General features: G+C 31.5%; 7 protein-coding genes across 7 annotated transcripts; 4 read left to right on the plus strand and 3 right to left on the minus strand.

Moving 5' to 3' along the window:
• The first annotated feature begins 1,025 nt into the window (after positions 1 to 1,025).
• Positions 1,026 to 5,420, plus strand: ncd (non-claret disjunctional). Its single transcript, XM_065516048.1, has 3 exons — positions 1,026 to 1,279; positions 1,343 to 2,031; positions 3,950 to 5,420. Exons 1-3 carry the CDS (start codon positions 1,078 to 1,080, stop codon positions 5,168 to 5,170), a joined length of 2,112 nt encoding a protein of 703 aa, XP_065372120.1. The 5' UTR covers positions 1,026 to 1,077; the 3' UTR covers positions 5,171 to 5,420.
• A 2,177-nt stretch (positions 5,421 to 7,597) lies between these two features.
• On the minus strand, positions 7,598 to 8,786 carry LOC135964004 (3'(2'),5'-bisphosphate nucleotidase 1). The gene is made up of 2 exons (XM_065516049.1): positions 8,586 to 8,786; positions 7,598 to 8,508 (listed from the first exon to the last, which is right to left on the minus strand). Exons 1-2 carry the CDS (start codon positions 8,697 to 8,699, stop codon positions 7,705 to 7,707), a joined length of 918 nt encoding a protein of 305 aa, XP_065372121.1. The 5' UTR covers positions 8,700 to 8,786; the 3' UTR covers positions 7,598 to 7,704.
• Positions 8,787 to 10,776: 1,990 nt separating this feature from the next.
• Etfb (Electron transfer flavoprotein beta subunit) lies at positions 10,777 to 12,051 on the plus strand. Its single transcript, XM_065516050.1, has 3 exons — positions 10,777 to 10,795; positions 10,862 to 10,950; positions 11,115 to 12,051. The coding sequence occupies exons 2-3, from the start codon at positions 10,900 to 10,902 to the stop codon at positions 11,823 to 11,825; spliced, it is 762 nt and encodes a 253-aa protein (XP_065372122.1). The 5' UTR covers positions 10,777 to 10,795; positions 10,862 to 10,899; the 3' UTR covers positions 11,826 to 12,051.
• Positions 12,052 to 14,979: 2,928 nt separating this feature from the next.
• 140up (RPII140-upstream gene protein) lies at positions 14,980 to 16,127 on the plus strand. The gene is made up of 5 exons (XM_065509498.1): positions 14,980 to 15,199; positions 15,257 to 15,422; positions 15,485 to 15,573; positions 15,640 to 15,910; positions 15,969 to 16,127. The coding sequence occupies exons 1-5, from the start codon at positions 15,030 to 15,032 to the stop codon at positions 16,059 to 16,061; spliced, it is 789 nt and encodes a 262-aa protein (XP_065365570.1). The 5' UTR covers positions 14,980 to 15,029; the 3' UTR covers positions 16,062 to 16,127.
• A 2,534-nt stretch (positions 16,128 to 18,661) lies between these two features.
• On the minus strand, positions 18,662 to 20,383 carry twf (twinfilin actin binding protein). Its single transcript, XM_065516051.1, has 4 exons — positions 20,229 to 20,383; positions 20,067 to 20,144; positions 19,224 to 19,999; positions 18,662 to 19,156 (listed from the first exon to the last, which is right to left on the minus strand). Exons 1-4 carry the CDS (start codon positions 20,251 to 20,253, stop codon positions 19,001 to 19,003), a joined length of 1,035 nt encoding a protein of 344 aa, XP_065372123.1. The 5' UTR covers positions 20,254 to 20,383; the 3' UTR covers positions 18,662 to 19,000.
• A 491-nt stretch (positions 20,384 to 20,874) lies between these two features.
• LOC135964007 (mitochondrial GTPase 1) lies at positions 20,875 to 21,939 on the plus strand. Its single transcript, XM_065516052.1, has one exon. The coding sequence runs from the start codon at positions 20,987 to 20,989 to the stop codon at positions 21,923 to 21,925; it is 939 nt and encodes a 312-aa protein (XP_065372124.1). The 5' UTR covers positions 20,875 to 20,986; the 3' UTR covers positions 21,926 to 21,939.
• HP1c (Heterochromatin Protein 1c) lies at positions 21,938 to 22,830 on the minus strand. Its single transcript, XM_065516053.1, has one exon. The coding sequence runs from the start codon at positions 22,720 to 22,722 to the stop codon at positions 22,048 to 22,050; it is 675 nt and encodes a 224-aa protein (XP_065372125.1). The 5' UTR covers positions 22,723 to 22,830; the 3' UTR covers positions 21,938 to 22,047.
• Positions 22,831 to 23,006: the final 176 nt, after the last annotated feature.

The following is a 23,006-nucleotide window of genomic DNA, read 5'->3' on the forward strand; positions in this document are numbered from 1 at the left end:
TTGTTTGTTTTGGTTCTTAAATAAATTAAATATGGATGAATTAATCGCATCGAATCATAGAAAGAAGAAATTTTACATTAATGACAACTGAACTGACAGCTTATTGCTTAGCAATAATTGCTCAGACAATCAGCAGAGCAATCATTGCGCAATGGATTGCTACATATGGCAATTTGCAGTCTACACTCGCAAATTTCATTGACGCAATCAAATTTGACAATTGCAGCAATAAATATTGCTACGTGGAGACCTAGGGTAATGAAAGAGCTACCAAATAATTACATTTTACCATCCGGCATCTCATAAAAACAAGAATTTTCCGTAACTAATGTGAAATATAAACAGTGAGTTAGTTAATTGCAAATAATTTTTATTTGCGAATAGGCTACGTATAAACGTAGTAAGTAATTGCAAATAATTTTTATTTGCGAATAGGCTACGTATAAACGTAGTAATAGCCTGAATAAATATACATTCAAAAAAAATTATATTCAAATAAAATCTTATTCGATTTCACTTAAACTTAAAAATACTTATCATATTGGCTCACCAGCCATGAAATAAAATATATTTTTATAATAGAGATTATCCCATAAATAGCAGCAAGATGAACTTAAATTTAACACTAGTCAAATAAAGCAATATTAGAAACGTATTTTTCCTAGAAAAATGATATGGCTGCGCTACATTTTCATTCGAATTCATTCCAAAGTGGCAATTGACACATTTATATACTGAACACTTCCTAAGTTCGAAATTGTGCATTCGAAAAGAGAAGCGTCCAATTGAAATTGAACGCTGTAACTGATTTTGTGCAAATAATTTAGCTACTATAAATTTGTAAAAAAAATAAATTTAAAATAGTTTTTATGCTCCATTGTGAATTTTTATAAAATAAACTTGAAATAATAAATACTGTGAAATTTCAATAATTTTGTACGATTTTGTTGGCATAGAAGTGTTAATTATAAAGCAATTTACTGATAATTCCATCACAGAAAGCGCGCAAATTCTGTTATTTTGTTAAAAAATTATCAAATTACACAATTTTGTGCAAATACAAACTGTTAATAAAACATGGAATCAAGATTACCAAAACCATCGGCTTTGAAACGGCCGATGCCACTAACAAAAACTATATTACCAATGGATAGAATAAAAACAACAGGATTTGGAAGTAAAGGTTCACAACTACTAAGTAACAGCACAGCATCGTTGTACACATTTCAACCATTAACAAGAGATTTAACTAATGTACAAAATGTTACCAATCCAAGAGGTAAGCGTACTCTGTAATTTAAATTATTAAAATTAAAGAATTTATTATTGTTTTGTCATTTAGAACGTGCTGCATCACCTGAAGCTGTAAGAACAAATACTCATGCTCGAGCGAAATTAAGACGAAGTCGCTCAGCGTGCGATATACGTGATATGAGACCCATGAAACGTATGGACTCTACTTTAGCTCCTATTCCCGCCAAAGCATCTCGTCTTATGTCTACAACCACAACCGGTGCCAATTCCAATAGGCCCCCACGTATAGCATCAAACAATAATAATACAATTGGCGGAACCAACACAAATAACACAGTAAAACGTACAGTTGGACAAACAGCTAGACCAGTAGCAGTACGTACCACGGCACAGGCAAGTGGTGCAAAGAAAACAACTGCGGCTGCTACAAGCTCGGCCACATCTGTTTCGACAACGGGTGCAGGAAAACCCATTAATAAACGTATTCCTCCGTATGATTTTAAAGCCCGTTACAATGATTTGCTCGAAAAATACAAGGCCCTAAAGGAGAAGTTCGAAGATAAATGCGAACAATTCGGAACTTTAGAGAGCCTGCCTGAGCAGTTAGAAGATACACAAAATCAGCTTATTACCACTCAAAATGAATTAAAACATACACAAACAATAAAAGGATGCTTAGAAGGTCAAGTTAAATTGCAACGAGAACAGATTGAATCAGCTGAAGCTAGCCTAAGTAAAACTACAGAGGAACTGGATAAATTGACAAAGGTTTATAATGTGAGTACTTTGATGTTTATTTTGTTAAATTATCTAAAATACAATTTTAATTGTCATGGCAACAAAATAGAATTATCGATTAGACAACAAATCTGGTTTCAGCTGGTATTTGAGGAAAACCCCGAAACCCAAAAATAATAGTTTATGTAAAAATAAGAATCAAGTTTAGAATATCATACCTCAAATACGAGATCTTATATATTATTAATATAATAGAAACTAATTTTAGATTGAAAACCATTCTGTACAAGATGATTCGGTTTGAAAAAACAGTTACCGTCACAAATTATACAAATGCGAATCCAACAATGTAGTTAACATAGCCATAAGTTTTAAAAATCGATTAGAAACATTAGTGGTAAGCAGAGATAGAGAATATCGGGTATTCTTATATTATTTCAATTAGTGAATGGTATGATGGTATGAAAAGCTCGAACCCAATAATCGATTTTTTAATAATCGACCTGCATTTTTGGAAACTATAGCAAATGACCCATATTACGTATTAAAATCATATTTTGGAAGAGTGTTATAACTCCTTTATGTTGAGGTGCTCATTTTATAAACCGTATGGGCAAACATTTATGGAAACAATTTCCTAGCACTTTTTATAAAAATTTCTTAAGTTTTAAAAAAATTTCGCATTAAAAAATGAGGTCCTCCGTGAATATTTTCCGATGTCAGCTGAAGATTAACATATTGCAAATTTTAATGAAAGCAAAAAACGTAGACAATACTAAAAATTCCGTAATTTTATTTCTATTTCGATTAATCGGTATCAATAATCGATTTCAGCATAAAAATCGGAGTATATAATCGGTCACGAAATAATCGTTTTTAGACCCTGAAAAGCGATTTTCGACCATAATCGTAATCGATTTACCATTCACTAATTTCAATGGTAAATTGGCAACCTTTACCATTTAAAAATCGGTTATTTGTGTTGTATTACTGAGGGCCATTAACAATAAAAACTTAACTTAAAGTTAGCACTACTGTAAGTCTTAAAATTTTGACTGAAATATGACAATATTTTTGCTAACACTAAGTTGTATTTAAATAAAACTACAACATATATTTTGGTTAAATTTTTAATTCCGACTTATAATTTTTAAGATTACGACCTATGTTACTGTTAGAATGATTAATAAGATAACAATTTTTTAGGAGAGTGGTTGAGATAAACAGAAAATTAAAAAACACAAACTGTCAAGAAAAGTCATTTATTATTTTTTTTCATAACGTTCAGGTTATAATTTTTAATGGCAAAAATTCATCAATGAATGTAAAATTTTAAATTTTACAAAAAATCTAAAATTTTATTAAATATCGTAAAATTTACAAAAAAAAATAAATATAATTTACAAAAAATCTAATCTTTTACAAAAAATCATAAATTTCCAAAGATCAAAAAATCAAAAATTTTTCTAAAAATCTGCAAATTCAAATTATTAATTTCACAATCTAAACTGAACAAATTTTCACAATTCTGCTACTTTTTCCACCCATATCAGACTGCATTACATCATATTCTTTCTATAATTTGTTAAATATTAACACAAATAAATGAGAATAACAATAGTAATCAACCCCAATGGAAATTGTTTATCTCACCAAAGCTTAGAAAACTGTTATAACTGTTATTTTGAGAGTTTTGTTTTTAATAACAATATACAAGCCATTTTGTGATTTTCGGTCTCTGGTGGCAAGATATTAATATGGCAAAAGGAAAGAAATGTTATTAGACTCTTCTAATAAAAACAACTAAGAGGGGTTTCACAACTACATATTTTAAATTTTTAAAAAAGTAAATTGATCAGATATAATCAAGCAATTAAATATAGCTTATATTAAGATATAAAAAAATTGTAAAGAAAAAAAATATTAAACAATTGAGCTTTTTTAAATAAACTTTCAGAAATTAAAACAAGAACATGCTGAAATAAGTACGGAAGTGTTTGAATTACGTGAACGTTCCACAGATTTGGCAGAAAAAAATTCAGCTCTTTTGGAAGAGATTGAAGTATGCAAAGAACAGCTGTTTCGATCAAACATGGAACGTAAGGAACTGCACAACACAGTTATGGATTTGCGCGGTAATATTCGGGTATTCTGTAGGGTACGTCCACCACTAGATTGCGAACTGGAAAAACAATTATGTGGTTGGAATTATCTGGACGAAGCTACGGTCGAAATCGTCAATTACGATAAAAATAAAACTAACGCTCATACGTTCAGTTTTGATCAAGTATTTCATCCTGTCTCCGCTCAGCAATCCATTTTCGAAATGGTATCACCTCTAATACAGTCCGCTTTGGACGGTTACAATATTTGTATTTTTGCATATGGACAAACTGGTAGTGGTAAAACATATACTATGGATGGTATATCTAGTAATCCGGGTGTTATACCGCGAACGGTTGATCTGCTATTTGATTCCATTAAAAACTACCGTCATTTAGGCTGGGAATACGAAATCAAAGTAACATTTTTGGAAATATACAATGAAGTTTTATACGATTTGTTGAGCAACGAACAAAAGGATATGGAAATCCGTATGGCTAAAAATAATAAAAACGATATTTACGTATCAAATATTACACAAGAGACGGTGGAGACAGCATCGCGTTTGCGCCAACTAATGGATATAGCAAAAATGAATCGTGCCACTGCTGCCACGGTGGGTAATGAAAGATCATCACGTTCGCATGCGGTGACTAAGATTGAATTGATTGGTAGACATGCCGAAAGACAAGAAATTTCTATTGGCTCAATTAATCTGGTTGATTTGGCTGGTTCTGAGTCACCCAAAACCAGCACTCGAATGAATGAAACAAAAAATATTAACAGATCTTTGTCTGAACTGACAAATGTTATATTGGCCCTATTACAAAAACAGGATCATATACCATATCGCAATTCGAAACTCACTCATCTCCTAATGCCATCATTGGGCGGCAATTCAAAAACACTTATGTTTATAAATGTAGCTCCGTTTCAGGATTGTTTTGTTGAGTCTTTGAAATCGTTACGGTTTGCAGCCACCGTTAATCAATGTAAAATGGCCAAAGCCAAACGTAATCGTATTTTAAATACCTCTTCCCTAGCAAATAGTAGTAGTAGTACGATTAGTAATTAGTTTTACATGTGTATTTATTATTATTTTTTATTATTTCCTTTTTAAATAATTCATCAACAAGGCATTTCTTTAAAAAAATATATAGATTCATTTATGTTAGAATTCATTAATATTTCTTAACATTTCTTTAATCGATATCCAGTGTATGTATATTTTTTTTATTAATTTATTTATGTTTGGTTTTTTATGTTCAAAAATTCCATCTTTTATATGCTATTTTTTTAAAATAAAATCGTGAACTTGTTAAGAACTTTTGTTTTTTTTATACAAATACATTTGGCGGGACCTTTATATTCTTATTTCAACTGTTTTCTTAAGGTAGGGTCACACATGGCAAATATTTAACGAAAAAGACGTAACCACTTTATTTAGCACACATTTTTTTTGCCGTTGTTTACTCTTACAAGTGTTTTGTAAGATCAAACATCATAAAATAAAACTAAATACATATGTATTTGTTTTGAATTGTACTAAGTAAAAGGAAATAAATAAGAAAATTTTATTTTATTTTTATTAGTGGTTACGTCTTTTTCGTCAAATATTTGTCATGTGTGACCCTATTACGACTTTTTATTATTACTTTGAATGGAAAATTGATATAAATATAATAATAGATATGGAAGTTATATATATTTATACATAGTTTAAATCAGCGATTGAAAAAGGTTTTTTTTTTCTAAAATTTGCACTCAAGTTTCACCAGATGAAGCATTGTAAAAATATGGATACTCGTGGTACTAAATCTATCGATGAGATTCGATACAATCTGAACAGATGAATTGTGGAAACACGAGTTTAGAAATACAAGCACAAAACATCATATAATTCAACAAGGGATATCTGTCAACACTCTTGTTTATTTCATATTTTTCTAAAGAACGCTCGACTTCTTCATTGCATCCGCACACTTCCGGAGAAAAGCCGTTGGCTATATATAAGACGATCAGTGCAACTGTTCGACTTTAGTTTTTGTAGTAATAGCAGTGGTTGTTGAGTTGAAAGCCTTTGGACGAGTTAACTCGGGTCATTCCGTTCGAAAGCTTCTTCGCTGCCTCAACACATGACTGCATTTAGGACATGTTTAAATGAAACTTGTTGGCTACATATAAGTCGATTCTCCTGTCAATTGTCACTTATTATCGTTGTCTTTTATTATCATTTCACTTTCGGAATAAGCTGGGTGTTGAACAAGCAACTTTTACAGACATGCACATGTTTATATTCATGGATAAGAATTTTGTTTTCCCAAATACAAGAATAAAATTTTAATTGTGCTCGTTTAGCATTGGCCAGAAAACAAAATGTATAAACTCAAGAAGGTAGCATATTAGAGACGAGACGTAATTGTCAAAAAACTAACTCTTGCAACAACAAAATACATGCTAATCAATCTATATTGTTGTATTATCACATATAATTTGTTGTATATCGTCTCTATTTAAAATTCTCTATGTACATTACGGCGGGTCGAATTGTATGGACGATAAAAAAGTAAAAAATCGTATAGCAGAAACGCAATCTACGCAAAATTCTAAGAAAGTTTCCTCAAGAAACCATAGGTCTAAAATGAAATCCTATCTTGCGCATTTCTACTTTTATCCAATGATATTTCAGTATAATATATAATATACTGAAATATCATTGGATAAAAGTCGAAATGCGCAAGATAGGATTTCATTTTAGACCTATGGTTTCTTGGGGAAAATTTTTTAGAATTTTCCGTAGAATGCGTTTCTGCTAAAAATAGGCTTATTCGTCAACCCGAATAAACCTCAACACAATAATTAACTTGTGACATAAGGTATGTTCAACAGTCCGCTTAACTTGTAAATGTGGGTACAGATTCAGGTGATATAGCCTACGTAGTGTCAGATAGACTCCAGTACAGACGTTATCAAGATTTGGTTTAAATGATATCCTGTCATCAATTATTACCCCTAGGTACTGCAATCTACTAACAATCTCAAGCTACATAATTTTAATTGAAGTCAAATAAATCAATTCCGGGCGATTCAAATAAATCATTCAGAAAGAAGTAAATAAAATAGGGTCAATCACAGAACCCTGCGGATCACCAGACCTTACAAATTTTAAGTCAGAAGATAAGCCATTGACATATACAAATTGCCTACGATCACATATGTAGATATGACCAAATTAGTCGACAAGCCGACATTGAAAACTTATATCTACTTCCAAGTTTATTAAACAATAAATCAAATGCTTTAGACAGATTCCTAATAGAATTTTGTAATGAACAAAAACACAAATTTTAAATAACCTGTGATTATTATCAACTAGAAAATGTAATTTTTCAATATTAATTAAAATTATAAATGTTTGGGCAAAAAATAAGTAATGAAAAATATTTTTATTGAGTTATCTTTTCGACTTATCGTAAGATAGTATAAGAAAAATCGTTGATAGTAGTTTATTATTAAACATTTATTTTCTTATATGTTAAATGCTTTGTGGAAAGTAATTACAGAAGAATTATCCTTGACATAAATAAATATAACAAAAGTATTTATTTACTATTTACTGCGCATTTCCTCTAAGACTGATGCTGGTAATTTAGCAATAATATCACTATGTGACACTTTACCAATTGTTGCTAAAACACCCCTCTTGTTTGGATGTTCAACATCACTCGCATATGAATAGTGTTCACCAAGCATATCGGTTAAACATCCTCCCTGAGCTTCTAATACAGCCTCTGGGGCACATGTATCCCATTTTTTACAACCAGGGCTAGCAAAGACATATGCATGAGCTTTACCTTCCAACAGCTGTAAAACTTTAAAGCCAGCTCCACCAACTTTAATAACATCTGTGGGAGAGAGAGCATCTAGGGCGGCTTGAACTATGGCATTGGAATGTGAACGTGTCGTAGTAATAATAAATTGATCTGCTGGAGCTACAGTCGGTTCAAATCCCCCAGTACCAAGACCTTTTAAGCCCCAAATAGTGCGTCCTAATTCACCATTGGCGTTTTTATAATAAGGCTGATGTATTATACCGCCAACAGCTGAATTTTTAATGGAAATTCCTATTAAAACTGTGACATGATCCAAGAATCCTTGGGTATATTCAGATGTGCCATCAAGCGGATCAACCCATACTACAAAATCGTCGTCGTTAGCATCCCGAAATTGTTCGGGACAGTTTTGCTTAAGTAATTCTTGATCATACTCTGATACCAACCAGTCATTGCAAACATTTAAATCGGAACCTCCTTCTTCGCCAATTATTTTTATTGTAGGAAATTGTTTACTCAGTGATGCGATAATACTACGTTGTGCCGAGCGATCGGCTTCAGTTTGCAAGTCATCTTTTCCCTACAATAATAAGTACATTAATTGTAGATGTTTAATCTTAATCAGATAAGATATGAGAAAGTGATACAGCAACTAACCTTTTCAACTATGCCCAAATTACCCTTTTGCATGACATCTCGTATAATTGAACCAGCACGTATGGCTGTGTTAATGGACAAAGCCATTATTCTCATCACTAATGGTTGTGACATTATTAATATTTATATAATTTCGATTTTTATTTAATTTTAAAGCTATTGTTGAATTTCAACTAATTTAAGTGAAATCTTTTCGTTAATAAAACTCGAAGTGACAAAATTTTTTTTACAATATTTACAACAACAGTTGTTTTTTGACACTTGTTTTCTTTCTATGTTCTTTGTTATTATTTTGATTTTAATGCAATTTACTTACTATTACTTTCTATTTTTATATCCACCACCAAAAATATATGGGCTATATTGATTTCGTCATTCCGTTTGTAACACATCTACAACATCTAATCTTTTGAACTGGATGTACGATATTCTAACCACTATTAATTCGTACTGTGGTAAAATAAAAAAAAATTTAAATCATTACATAAAGTTTTTGTTAATTATGATTCTGAAAAGAAGTACCAAAATATGCAATGTCGAATAAAGTTTAAAATACTGTTTCTTTTGAATGCAGTCTTTTTACATCTTTAAGTACTTAAAAATGCTGATCTTCTAATTTGACCATTATTAATTCATACGGTATAAAAAGTTCCGTTATTTTTGGTTAATTTTTCTTTTTTGGCAATTTAATTTACATTATTTTCTTAAATTGTTGAAAAATAAAGCTTTCAAAATGTATAAAGGTGCGCGGGAAGCCAATATCGACTATATTCGAAACTTATAATTGATGAATTGAAAAATGGAAATAGTTATCACGAAATTGGAGAAGAATTAAATTTATCCAAATCGAGTGATCGGGCTTGTACCTTGCCCGACCATATAATTCCCTGCACTAAATAAATGATCAAAACCATTTTTCTTTTAAAATTTCAATAATTTAATTCATGGGTAATTTTCGGAAGTGGGCCTTATATGGGAGCTATGAGCAGTTATGGACTGATAACGAAATCAGATCGTGTGATTTATGTCTATATGAAAAAGAGGGAATGTAAGAAAAGATAAACTCAATGTTTATTGTTGGTGTTTTGTTTAAGCAAATAAAGCTGGAGTGTCTGAAATTCTCGTTCACTCTCTGGTTTGATTTGTATAATATATTTAGTTTATCTAAAGCCTTTTGGGAAAAGGTTTCCTGATGATCTGCCTAAGCAACCAGTGAAATGCGCATAGGAACTAGCTTATCCCCCAACAATAAATGTCAGTAAATTTATTATATGTAATTGGGAAATTTTGTATTCCCGTATAACTTCTTGAAAATTATTTATGTTTAATTTTGTGTATACCAAAATTTTTAGGGGATTTATACACTTTAAAGTGATTTTCGGAAGCGGGTTGATATGGGAGCTATGACTAATTATGGACCGTTCATAAAATTTGGTGACATGAATTCCGTATACATATATATTTGGGGCAAAGCTTGTGTAGATATCTCTATAAATTTAACATATATGACCGATGAAGTCCAATTTCGGGAAGACATTTGTATGGGGCCTAGGAGTAATACAGCCCAATTATGAAAAAAAAATTCCCCGGGAGTTTTTCCCTTTTATCATTTTTCCTATTCAAATTCTATGTTAAAAAAACTCCCGTGGAATTTTTTTTTTTCATAATTGGGCTGATAATTGACCGATTTCAGCGAGTTTCAATAGGCTTGGTCCTTGGGCCGATCGGTATACTTTGAGGTTGGTGTTGGACGTTACAAACATCTGCACAAATCCCATATACCCTCTCCACTATGGCGGTGTAGGGTATACAAATAGAAGGGACACCGTAGGAAGTGTTCAGCAGCAATTAGGAAATCCATTGGAGGGGAAACATCCCGAAAAAATATACAAAAACTCGGCTATGAATTTTAAAAAATAAGTTAGATGTAGGTTAATGTTTACGCTTATCTATAAAATGTGATTAATCTTTAGTCAAAACCATTGCACTGTATTTTTACTGAGACAACTTTGTCTTGACAACAAACGTAATTAATTGTTATGATAAAAATTTGTCAATTATTGACAGATTTCATCTCTAGGTAATTATCTGGCAACACCGTCGTAGGCAATGCAGTATGTTATGATCGTTCTTCTTCTTTTACAACCTTTGGACTTGTCAAATTTTTATTCAACTTTTTATTGCCAGTTTTTCAACACTCTTTGTAGCAGGTTCGTTTTTTGCGTTGCTCTTTTTTTTTTTTAGCAATTAAGGAATAAATTGGAATATTGTTGTAGTTGTTTTGTAGGTGCCTTCTGGGAAGATAACTTAGAAAATGTCTCGCGTTTTGGTTGGTGTTAAGCGTGTGGTTGATTATGCCGTTAAGGTAAGAAGAAATGTAGCTCTCACTACGTTCGCACACATATGGTGGACAAAATATAGTTAGCGAGTGTTTTTGTTTCTTATCACATTTTTTGCGTAATCACCATCAGAGATGATGTGATGCGTTACCCGTTCAAGAATAAAAAATGAATTGTTTTGGTTATTTAGGTGCGCGTCAATCCAGAAAAAACTGGCGTTGTCACCCAAGGTGTTAAACACTCTATGAATCCTTTCGATGAAATCGCCATCGAGGAGGCTGTTAAAATGAAGGAAAAGAAGTTGGCCAACGAAGTAGTTGCTGTATCAATTGGACCCACTCAATCGCAAGAAGTCATTCGTACAGCTTTGGCAATGGGCGCTGATCGTGGCATTCACGTCGAGATTACCGGCAAGGATTATGATTTGTTGCAACCTATTCACGTTTCCAAGATTCTAGCTAAGTTGGCTTTGGACGAGAAAGCTGATTTGGTTATTTTGGGCAAACAAGCCATCGATGACGATTGCAATCAAACTGCCCAAATGACCGCGGCTGTTCTTGACTGGCCTCAGGGCACTTTCTGTAACAAAATTGAAAAAACTGGTGATGGTTTGACAATTGTCCGCGAAATTGATGGCGGTCTTGAGACAATTAAGACCAAAACTCCCGCAGTTTTAAGTGCAGATTTGCGTTTGAACACCCCACGTTATGCCACTCTACCCAATATCATGAAGGCCAAGAAGAAGCCCTTAAAAAAGGTATCCGCTGGGGACTTGGGTGTTGATATTACACCACGCATTGAAGTCATTTCCGTAGAGGATCCTCCAGTCCGCAAGGCTGGCGCTGTCGTGCCCGATGTTGATACATTGGTCAGTAAGCTCAAGGAAGGCGGCCATTGTTAATCAAGGTTTTGTGTTCTCTTGAACAAAGATGAATTTTGAAAAATGTGCATTTATATAAGTTTTAAAAACTCCCCTCCACTATTATGTATGTAGTAAAAATTACTTATTTTGTTTGTATCCATTAATTGGCTTTATTATAGAAAATAGAACAACCATTATGTTATAAACAAATTTACTTTTTTATTATTGCTTTAATTGATTTAATAAACTCCTATTGTAAATTGTACATTTTTCTAATAATTGTTTACTCGCGACATATCGCTGTTGTGATTTAATATTAACCCAGCAAAAAATTATATGACAATGAAGTAGTTTATGCAGGTAAAGCATTCATAATTTAAACATTAGCGTGTCATTTAAATCAATTTTTAAATTTATCAAAGGTTTGTAAAACAAATCTTGTATGGACATTTTTTCATTGGTGAAATACATTTATTGTTATATGCATTGTGGAAGATATTTTAAATTGTTTTCGAAAAAAGTCAAATGCACAGTACATTTTAATAACAAAATTAAACAAAAGTATATATCGTTACCTAAAATGCAAAACAACGTATCATCAAAAAATTTGAAGTAGATGTTATTATTGATTACGATTCACTACATCATATTACATATGTGTATAAAATTTTAAACTTTTACCAAAGAATAACCAAGTTATAACCAAAATTGAAACTAAAGTATCATCAAGTACATGATTTTCTTAAACAAAATAACGTATACGCTTTGAGTAATTAATCAATAAATCGTTTTTACATTATTTTAGGTAGTATACTAATTTTTATACCTATCCGAAGCCCCCAAATAACTTACATACACGATTCATAAATCAATACCTCCGGAATTCTTCCGGCTCGGTTGCTATTTAAAATCGAGAAAATCGGCCCAGAAATGGATGAAATATAAGGAAAAAACCAGGACAACGTCGATTTTTGCTCGATTTTTTACCTATATCTGGATTACTAAGTCATTAATATAGACAATATGGATATCTAATGATAGATATTTCAAAGACCTTTGCAACGAAGTATGGGTGAATTCCAAAATGTATGTATGCAATGCAGTTATATCTTTATCAAGACAAAGCATGCAAACGCGTAGTTAAAAAAACTTATCATAATGCCTGTTTTTACTTTTTCATACATTTTGCGATATGAAAAAGTTTTAAAGTTTACAGGGTTGCGACTTTTTAAGGTTGCATTGCATACATACATTTTGGAATTCACCCTATATAAGACCATAGTAAGTTCGACCTACAATGGGTCTTGAACAATGGGTCTTTTAACCCGAATTTTTTTTCACCAAAAGTTTTTTTTTTTTTGCTAAATATTAAAAAAATTAAAAAAAAAAAAAAAATATTTTCCAAAAAATTAAAAAAAAAAAAAAAAAATTAATTTTGTTTACCTATTTTTAAAAATTTTATTTGAAGTATAATTTGGTGAAGGGTATATACGATTCGGCACAGCTGGATATAACTCTCTTCCTTGTTTTTGAATAAATTTGTTGCAATTTAATAGTTTTTGCAGTCTTTATGAAAATTTAATGAAGTAAATTTTTTAGTTTAAAAAAGTAGTTAGTCGGGGTTGTCATAGGATCCAATCATTGTCGGAATCGGTTTTGAAAACGACAGAAAAAGTATATTGGTCTTGTTAAATCGAGAGTTATCGGTTTTATATTCGATATAGAATTAAATTCTTTATCGATTAAACAAAAAAATACATTGGATTTCATAAGACAAATGTACCTTTTTTCTCGTTTTCAAAACCGATTCCGACAATGATTGGATTCTATGACAACCCAGAGTAACTAAAATAAAAACAAAAAATTTAAAAATGTACATATAAACTGCTTCTATTTAAAATAAAAAAATATTTTTATTTAAGTTTTTATTTTTTCATAAAATTTTATATTGATGATACGTTTTTTTGTTTCAGAAAATAATAGGTGTGTTCGCGTACTTTCCAGTAAAAAATATCCAGTAACTTTATTTTAGAGAGTAAAAATAAATTACTCTCACCCCCATTAACACGAAGTCTGGTTATGCCTTAACTAATAGTTATATTGTCGGTTAAAATTATTTTTGTATGAAAACTGTCAGTATAACTATTAGTTAAAACATAACCAGACTTCGTGTTACTGGGGGTCAATCTGAAAAATTACAAAAAAGTACGCAACAATTTGTAAAAATATGTTGTATTTTATTATAAATTAATTCAAAACGTTTGTTTTGTATTATTTTACATCTTTTCTTAGCAAACTTGTAAATTGTATTAACTTTTTAGTTTTGTTTACATTTGCAACCATACGTTTTAAACATATTTTTTACTGGTCCAGTAAAAAGTATCATGTTCTCTATCTACGAACTGTCACTTTCAACACTATCTTGCTCACTCGTTACAAGATGTTAAAAGTAAACGAACATAATCCCGTAACTCCCAGTGATAATTTGTACAAATTATCAAGTACGCGAACACTACTAATGTAAGCCACATATCTTAAAGTGTGCTTTGCAAATATTAGTTGTTTTTTATAATATATATTTCTAATGTCTTGTAATTCAGATTTGAAAATTTTGTTTCAATATCTCAAGTAGTTTTCATTTTATATTGTTTTTTCCTTCTCCTATAAACTTTTGAAAAGTGATGTTACGTTATTTTGCATTTTAGGTGACGATTTTCATGTATAGGGTATTATTTTCTAAATCACGGCGACAAACCGATAGTTTTATATGGGAAAAAAAATATCTTTAAATTTTTTTGTTTTCATGATAATTGGAGTCCAAATTTCTATGGCGTTTATAAGACGTTGAAAAGGTATTTGAAATGTAGTTTCCACATTTTTCATTTGTGAACCCATAAAGTATATACTGGATCGTTATATATAGCGGAGTCCATATTGCTATGTCGGTTAGACTGTTGGAATCAACTTTTCGAAACCCCCAATAACTTACAAACATGATTGATTCTTCAATATATCGGATATAGTTAAATTCCAAATTTTGTTATTGATTTGTGTTGTAATTAAAATTTGTATTGGGTACTTTTAACTTCCCATTTGTATGTACTTGGTGTACGTATTTGCCCATCACTAGCTTTTATGTCAGCTGTGCGTTTGTTTTCCCAACAGCTGTCTGTTTGGTCATTTAGTTTGAAAACTCATTCGGCGTGTTTACAAAAATTTTCCACATCAAGGGCATCAATAAAAATGAGTTTTTTACGAAGCACAGGAAAATGGTTAATAGCAGGAATATTACCTCTGCACTCTGATGAACATGACAAGGTTTCCAAAGACACCAGAACATACAAATCGTTTGTGCAACGGCCGCCTTCAAATGAAAGTGGTTGGGAAAGAGTCAAAGAAGTATTCCAAGTGGAGTAAGTTTTATAAAAACGGTCCTAATTCGATTTTGTTGATGAGACATGCATTTACAGTGAATTTGGGGCCATTTCGACCGAGTTAAATTCAATATATCAAGCCGGTTTCTTGGGTTTCTTAGTGGGTGCCATCTATGGCGGTATTATACAATCACGTCAGGCATACATGAATTTTATGGAAAATAATCAAGCTACAGCTTTTAGATCTCATTTGGATGCCAAGGTAAGCTGAAGTTTGATATAAGAAAAATTAATTTTAATGATCATTTTTTATTTTGTGACCAGAGGAAACTACAAGATGAATTTACAATGAATTTTGCCAGGGGAGGTTTTAAATGGGGTTGGCGCGTTGCTTTATTTACCACTTCCTACTAGTAAGCCGATATTAATATAAATAGTTAAAAGAAGTTTATAACCTAGACTTGTTCTTTCCATTCTAGTGGTATTATTACTTTAGTGTCTGTTTATAGAGAAAAATCTTCTATTTATGAATATTTGGCTGCTGGCACTTTATCAGGTGCCATGTACAAATTTAATATGGGTCTGAGAGGTATGACCGCTGGTGGCATTATTGGTGGAGTTTTAGGTGGTGTAGGTGGAGCCGCATCTTTGTTAATTTTAAATTTGTCGGGCACTTCAATGGAAGAGGTTCGTTACTGGCAATATAAATGGCGTGCAAATCGCGATGATGCCATTGCTGAATCTTATAAGGTATTTTTTTTTTAATTCTTTTATTATGCTGTGTTAACTATTCTATTTTAACTATTAGCTGGCAGCCGAAAAAGATGAACCTACACCCGAACTTTTGAAATCTCACGATGCAAAAGTTGGTGAAAAAATTACATTAGAAAATGTTAAATAAATAATGGACTATTTATTTTTTATTAGTTTTTTAGAATAATAAAGTAAAATCATATTTTTCATAGAATTTTTAATACTGGAAAGGTCAGAAAAGGGAAACAGCGGTTCAAGCCTTATATCCATTTTATGTACACATCTGCTCAAAATAATAGATACACCAAAATTTATTTTTTAAAAACGAAAAAAAATAATGGTATATTGTAAAATTATAAAAAAAATTCAGTCGATTTTTATTTATAGTTAAAAGGAGAGTAAAAAACAAAAACAAAATATTTCATAATTAATAATAAATATTATAAAGTAAATTAAATTTCTTAAATTTCGAAAAATTTGGTGCTCATAATAATAGATACATTTTTAAAAATTCTTATTAAACAAAAGCTAATAAATTTTATCTTAAAAAAATTAGTTTATTATTAAAGTAAAGCTAGTATCCAGTATATCCACCTTTGTTTTGTAAAACTTTCTACACTCTTCCGGGCATACTGGATATCAAGTTCTGACACTTCTCCAATGGAATCTCGTACCATATTTTTTGCGTTTTCTCCCATAAATCGTCTTTATTTTTGAAAACTTCCTTCGAAAGCCTTATCTTTAATTCACTCCACAAGTTTTCTATTGGGTTTAAATCAGGGGATTGGCTGGGCCAGCTTAAAACAGGTACGTTATTCTCCAAGAACCAGTTTTTAACTAATCTTGAACTATGTTTTGGGTCGTTGTCCTGCTGGAATGTCCATATTAATGGCATATTTTCCGATGCATATGGAAGCATTACGTTTTCCAATATGTCTCTATACCCACTAGCATTCATGGTATCTTCTATTCGGAATATCGGACCAACACCATTCCATGAAAAGCAACCCCAAACCATTATGTTTCCCCCGCCATGTTTTACCGTCTTTTTTGTAAATTTAACGTGGAATTCTTTTCCTTTTGGTCGGCGTACATTTCTTTGGCAGTCGTTTCCAAACAAATTTATTTTTGTTTCGTCGCTCCATAAAATATTTCTCCATTTTTTTTCGCCTTCACACCCGGACCATTGTAAGTGCTCTTTAGCAAATTCTAATCTTGTCTTGATATTTTTTTGGCGCATTAGTGGCACTTTTCTGGCAATTCTTCCCGGCAATTTAGCTTGTAAAAGACGACGACGAACTGTTTGTGGACTGATTTCGTTACATAGCTCCGCAGAAATAGCTTTCGATGATATGAAAGGGTCTTTTTTAACCATAAGGACGATCCGCCTATCTGTTTCTGGACTGGTTTTCTTTGGTCTACCACGAGTTTCTCTTTTTTGTTTTTTAGATAAAGCATTTTGGACAAAATGTAAAGATCTTCCTATGCTCTTTGCTATTTCCCGTAATGATTTTCCTTGATTTCTCATCGTTTGAACAATTTTTTTCTCATCTTCGGTACAATGATGATTTCGTCCCATTTTCTTCAAAAGAGTCCTATTTTTTATAAAATTGTTGCTAAAATTTAAATTATACTTACTGTTTCACGTAAATAGGAACAAAAAATTGCACAAAAAAAAATTGTATATAAAAAAATTACAAATTACTGATGTGTATCTATTTTTATGAGCAAATAATTTTTTGTAATTCAAATAAATTCGTTTTTAAAAATCAACATGAAAGCAAATAGTTGCCAGATTTTTGACTGACATGACATTGCCAGATAGAAATTTTAATAATATGATGTATTCTTAACGCTTGCGAGGAAATTTTCAATGTTACCGCCATTTAAATTTTTTCCAATTAGGTGTATCTATTATTTTGAGCAGATGTGTATGTATAGAACTTAAACTGATCACACTGTTTTTACTTGAGTTATGATAACACCAATTGGACTGTATTTGCTAACTCGATTATTTATTTTATTAAGATCATGAATGCAAATTCTTCAGTTATTACAAAATTTGGTGTTCTCTAGTAAAAAAATTCCTGAAAATATATTTTGTCAACTTAAAATTTTACTACTTTTTATTTAGGACCAATTTCTTTCTATCATCCAAAAAAACATTTTTTAGCTTTTGTAAATTTTTCATTTTTTTCATCATCTCCCTTTCAATATTACTTGAATAAATGAATAAAAATAAGGTAAAATCGGCCCACACATACATAGCTGAGATATAAACAAAAAACCACGACTACCTGAATTTGTCCTATTCTTTTTATCTATATCTAGATTACAATGTTAACTCGTTTTTTTAAACAAAAATTTTTTATCCATCAAATTTTTTTAAACAGAAATTGTTTTCAATCTTTATCTTCCCAAATCGGCCCACAAATAGCAGAGATATAATATAGCAAAAACCCACGACTATCTCGATTTTGTTAAATTTTTTTGTTTTTATCTATATCCAAATTACAATGTTAACTCGTTTTTTAACCAAATTTTTTTAACAGAAATTATTTTCAGTCTTTATATTAAAGTATGTATATTTCGGTGAAAGGTATATAAGATTCGGCACAGTCGAATATAAATCTATTGTTTTATTTCACATTAAAGTTATCAGAAAACATTTTTTCACAATGAAACAAAAACATATTTTTTACTACAATGTAAAAAGTTGTTCATACATAAACAAATTAAAATACACAATTTAAAGGATTATAGTTTTATGATTTTATTAAAGAAACATATATTTATATAGCTAAAATAAATATCCAATTTCGATTTGCAATAAAATAAAAAATAAAATAATAATATACGAAAAAAAACTTTGTTAAATTTTCTTATAAAAAATAATGCACACAAAATTATGAATAAAAAAATACTTCAATTTCAAGGCTAAGAAAAGCATTCTGAAATATATGTATGTAAATAGCATAAGCAGTCTGGAAAGAAATTATATAAAAAATTTCTTCTGATATTTTACAATACCATTAACTAAAAAAGCAAAATAAAAAATATCTAATTCAAAATGCTAAATTAATACGTTTATGTTGATTGTTCTTGGGGTTTAGTTAATCGCTTAGCACCACGATTGGGAGGCCCTTTTGGTTTGGCAAAAGCTGGTCGGTGGAGCATTTTTTTAGGATGTAATTCATCTTGCAGAAATTCTTCGGTTAGTTCAGAACCTGTGTCAATTTCAAGCTAAAAATGTAAAGAAAAGTATAATTTTTTTTTTTTTTTTGGAAATAATAATCTAAAATGACACTACCTTTTTAACTATTTCTAGACCAAATGAGTGTAAGGTTTCCAAAAATGGCTGTTTACAGCTAGAATACATCATTCGTTCCCTTACGGAACAATTGTAACCGGGCATGGAGTAAATGAAGACAAACGATTCTAAATAATCACCTTCATGAGTATGTTTAAATAAATACAAATGGTAACGAGCATGATCATCGGGTATTTGTTTTGGAAGTTCTGTTAATGGTACGACCGCAGCATGCGAAACATGTATCTGTTCGGCCTCTAAATCAATGCGAAATTGCAAATAATCATAGGATCCGCTAAGTAAATCTCGAACAGCTAGTTTTGTGGCATCCGACAAGGGACATGATATGCCACCCAGTGTTTGATGGCGAGTATCAGTATTTATTTCAGTGTTTACTTCAGTTTTTCGTAATTCAGCCATCTCTTCTTCACGTGTAGTTAGAGGAGCTGGAGCGGCAAAGGCTTTTTTATGCTTTTGGTAACCCTCTAACGTAGTTTCGTCTTTTGAGGTGGCATGTATTTCTTCAGTGATATGAGCTGAACCGAATTCTTGTTTGAGCGTTGCTTTAGTGGAAGCATAAACCATTTTCTGGCGTATGGAAGCAGTATCAGGTACCCAACTGAGCAACAGCCAGGCATAACCTAACGATGTTTTATTATCCAAACGGTATAAAATATAGCATGGTACATTGTCTTCAATTAGAGGAGCAACAAGTTTATCAAAATCTTTTTCCCAGTCTTTTTTTACATCTGCGGTGGTTGAGCAAGATAATTCCTCTAAAAGTACAAATGTAGAATAGAACATTTCATAATTTATTATACTGTTAAAAAAAAAGAATTTTACCATTTTCAATAGACACTTTGATGACACGTAATTTTCCATTTTTAGCTTTTCCAAAAACTTTCAATAGTTTTTCATTGGCTGCATAGAAAATAAACGGGGGGTCCATAAGATATTTGCCATAAAATTAATTTTTCTTTGTTAAATTTAATTTCAAATACTTGCCTTTAATACCAGTTTGATGAGACATTTTCTATTAATTTATTTTTTTATATTTAATGATTTTGCTATTTTTTTTAGTTAGTTTTCTTTTTATCTTCCCTTTTTGTGCTTTTTTGGCATACAATTGTATTTATTACTCACTCCACGGTTTAATGGTAACAAAAACAATAAGAAAAAATACAAGAAAATTTTTGACAGATTGTCCAGATATAATAAAATGCTGCCAGATTGTTCAATTCACGTCAAACACAATAACGCACACACCGTGATTTTCTTATGGGACTGATTGGTTTGAAGACCCCCATATGTATGCAATATCTCATTGTTAAATAAAATTTTGTAGTTTAACGGCTTATTTTTGTGTTTACACGTTTGCAAAACTAATCCACTGGGATGGTCCATGGAGTAGTTTTAAGACTACTCCGCTGGTACAGCCCTAGGACACCTAATGTTAAATATACCATGTTTTTTCAATATATTTGAATGACTTTTGGTCCTAGTTCTTTATGGGCTATATTTTACATGTGTGTATTATTTATAGGGCTATTTCTCACTACTACGAAAGAACCAATACATATAAAAATGGTTTTGCTCCAGCACACGTTGAGCAAAAGTATTTTTTTTACAATATCATCTGCGACATACAAATAGTTCATCTGGCAGCCCTCGTATATACAATCATAACAAATTATTATTTAATAGTGTTCATTGAAAGAATTAAATTATTTGCAAATTATCAATTAAAATTGTATTTCATTACAATGAGCTTTAGACAAAGTTATAAATTAGTCACAAAACAAGCCATACGATGGTTCCCTGGACATATGGGTAAAGGCTTAAAGCAAATGCAACAGAAATTAAAGTCGGTGGATTGCATTTTGGAAGTACATGATGCACGTATACCGTTTTCCGGTCGAAATCCGGAATTCCAGCAAACAATAGCGGGCGGAGTAAAACCTCACATACTAGTTCTAAATAAGAAAGATTTAATATCATCCAGAGATCAAAAGTATATAACCAGGGCTCTACAGCAACAAGAGCGTTTGGAACATATTGTATTCACAAACTGCAAAGATCAACAATGTACTGGAATGCGAAAATTAATGCCTTTAGCTAATGAACTGATCTCGAATTCCGGACGATATAACAGAGAAGGTGAGAAAGATTATTGTGTGATGATCATTGGCGTACCGAATGTGGGCAAAAGTTCTCTACTAAATGTTCTTCGAAATCGTCACCTAAAGAAAAAAGGAGTAGCCCAAGTAGGTGGTATAGCAGGTGTCACTCGCTCAGTAATGGAAAAAATCAAAATAAGTGAAGACCCTTTAATGTACATGATAGATACGCCTGGAATTTTGGAACCCCGCATTAGCAGTGACGAAATGGGTATGAAATTGGCATTAGTTGGATGTCTGCCGGATCATTTGGTTGGAGAGGATCTAATAGCGGATTATCTACTATTTTGGCTGAATCGTCATGAACGCTTTGAGTATGTTTCACTGATGGGTTTAGAAAATCCTACAGACAACATATCTGAAGTTCTAGTAGCATGGGCAAATAAAATGGGTATACAAAGGAAAGTTAAAAGAAGTGATGGACAAATATTAGTTATGCCCGATATCTTGAACTCTGCCAGACATTTTATTAAGCTTTTTAGGACAAAAGCATTAGGTGCCTGCAATTTAGATAAAGAAATATAGTAAATCAAAAAATACATGCCAATATTTTTTTTTATTTTTTATCATACAAGCTTTTTGGGATTTCCAAACTTAAGAATTAGAAATTAAAAGAAAAAATGTCCATTTCAATCATACGAACATATTTATACAACAGGTTGTATAATGGGCACGTCAATGGCAATGTTACCAACACCCGGTACTGGTATAGAATACGAAACCGCATTGCTGTCGACACTGTTTCCACTTTCATTTAAATCTTGTTGCATGGTAATATCTACTGTGTCTGCAGCCGCATCCGCTATAGTTGGTACGCTTGATAAGCCCATATTTCCATCTGCATTTAAGATTCTTAATTCATCCGGCACACCTAGTAGACGGTCATTTATATTTCGTTGATAAATAGAGCGTTTCTCATAAAAGTCGATTATAAACTCTGGATTCTTTTGCTTCAACTCCGCACCGGGTACTAAATCGAATTCATCACAAAACTGCCATTTCACCAAGTAGAAAATGTCACCTTTTGTATCAGTGGCTCCCACAATTTGTTCTATGGGTAAACCCCTTTCATAACCCCGGGATTTTTGTATTTCCTCTACCTTAGGTTTCTTTTCACCACGTTTCTTAGATTTGGCTCTGGATTCTTCGAACTTCTGCATTAGTTTTGGACAATCGCAATTCTCTTCCGGCTCCCAAGTGTTATCCGTGTTAGGATAACCGCGCCACTTGATAAAATATTCAACTTTACCCTCCGGAGTAATTCGTTTGTCAACAATTTTTTCCACTACAAAGCCAGTTTCTTTTGGTGTGCTCTTCACCATTTTTTTATAGTCGGATTTAAAAATTTTGAAAGATTTTCTAAATAAACGCCGCGATAGAAAAATATTTTTGTGTACCAAGTAAATGTCACATAAAAAATGGTGGTATTGTTAATGATGCAGTACTGTATAAACAATTTTTTATTTACGGTTAAAACAGAGCTACCATACCATAAATTTTTTGCGATTTTATGCTGCCGGGATTAATTTAAGATTTATTGGGAATTTTGATTTTTTCTTTAATCCATATATGAAAAAAAATTAGCAAACATAAAAATATTATGAGC

Source organism: Calliphora vicina, chromosome 1, assembly GCF_958450345.1.
Source record: "Calliphora vicina chromosome 1, idCalVici1.1, whole genome shotgun sequence".
NCBI lineage: Eukaryota > Metazoa > Arthropoda > Insecta > Diptera > Calliphoridae > Calliphora > Calliphora vicina.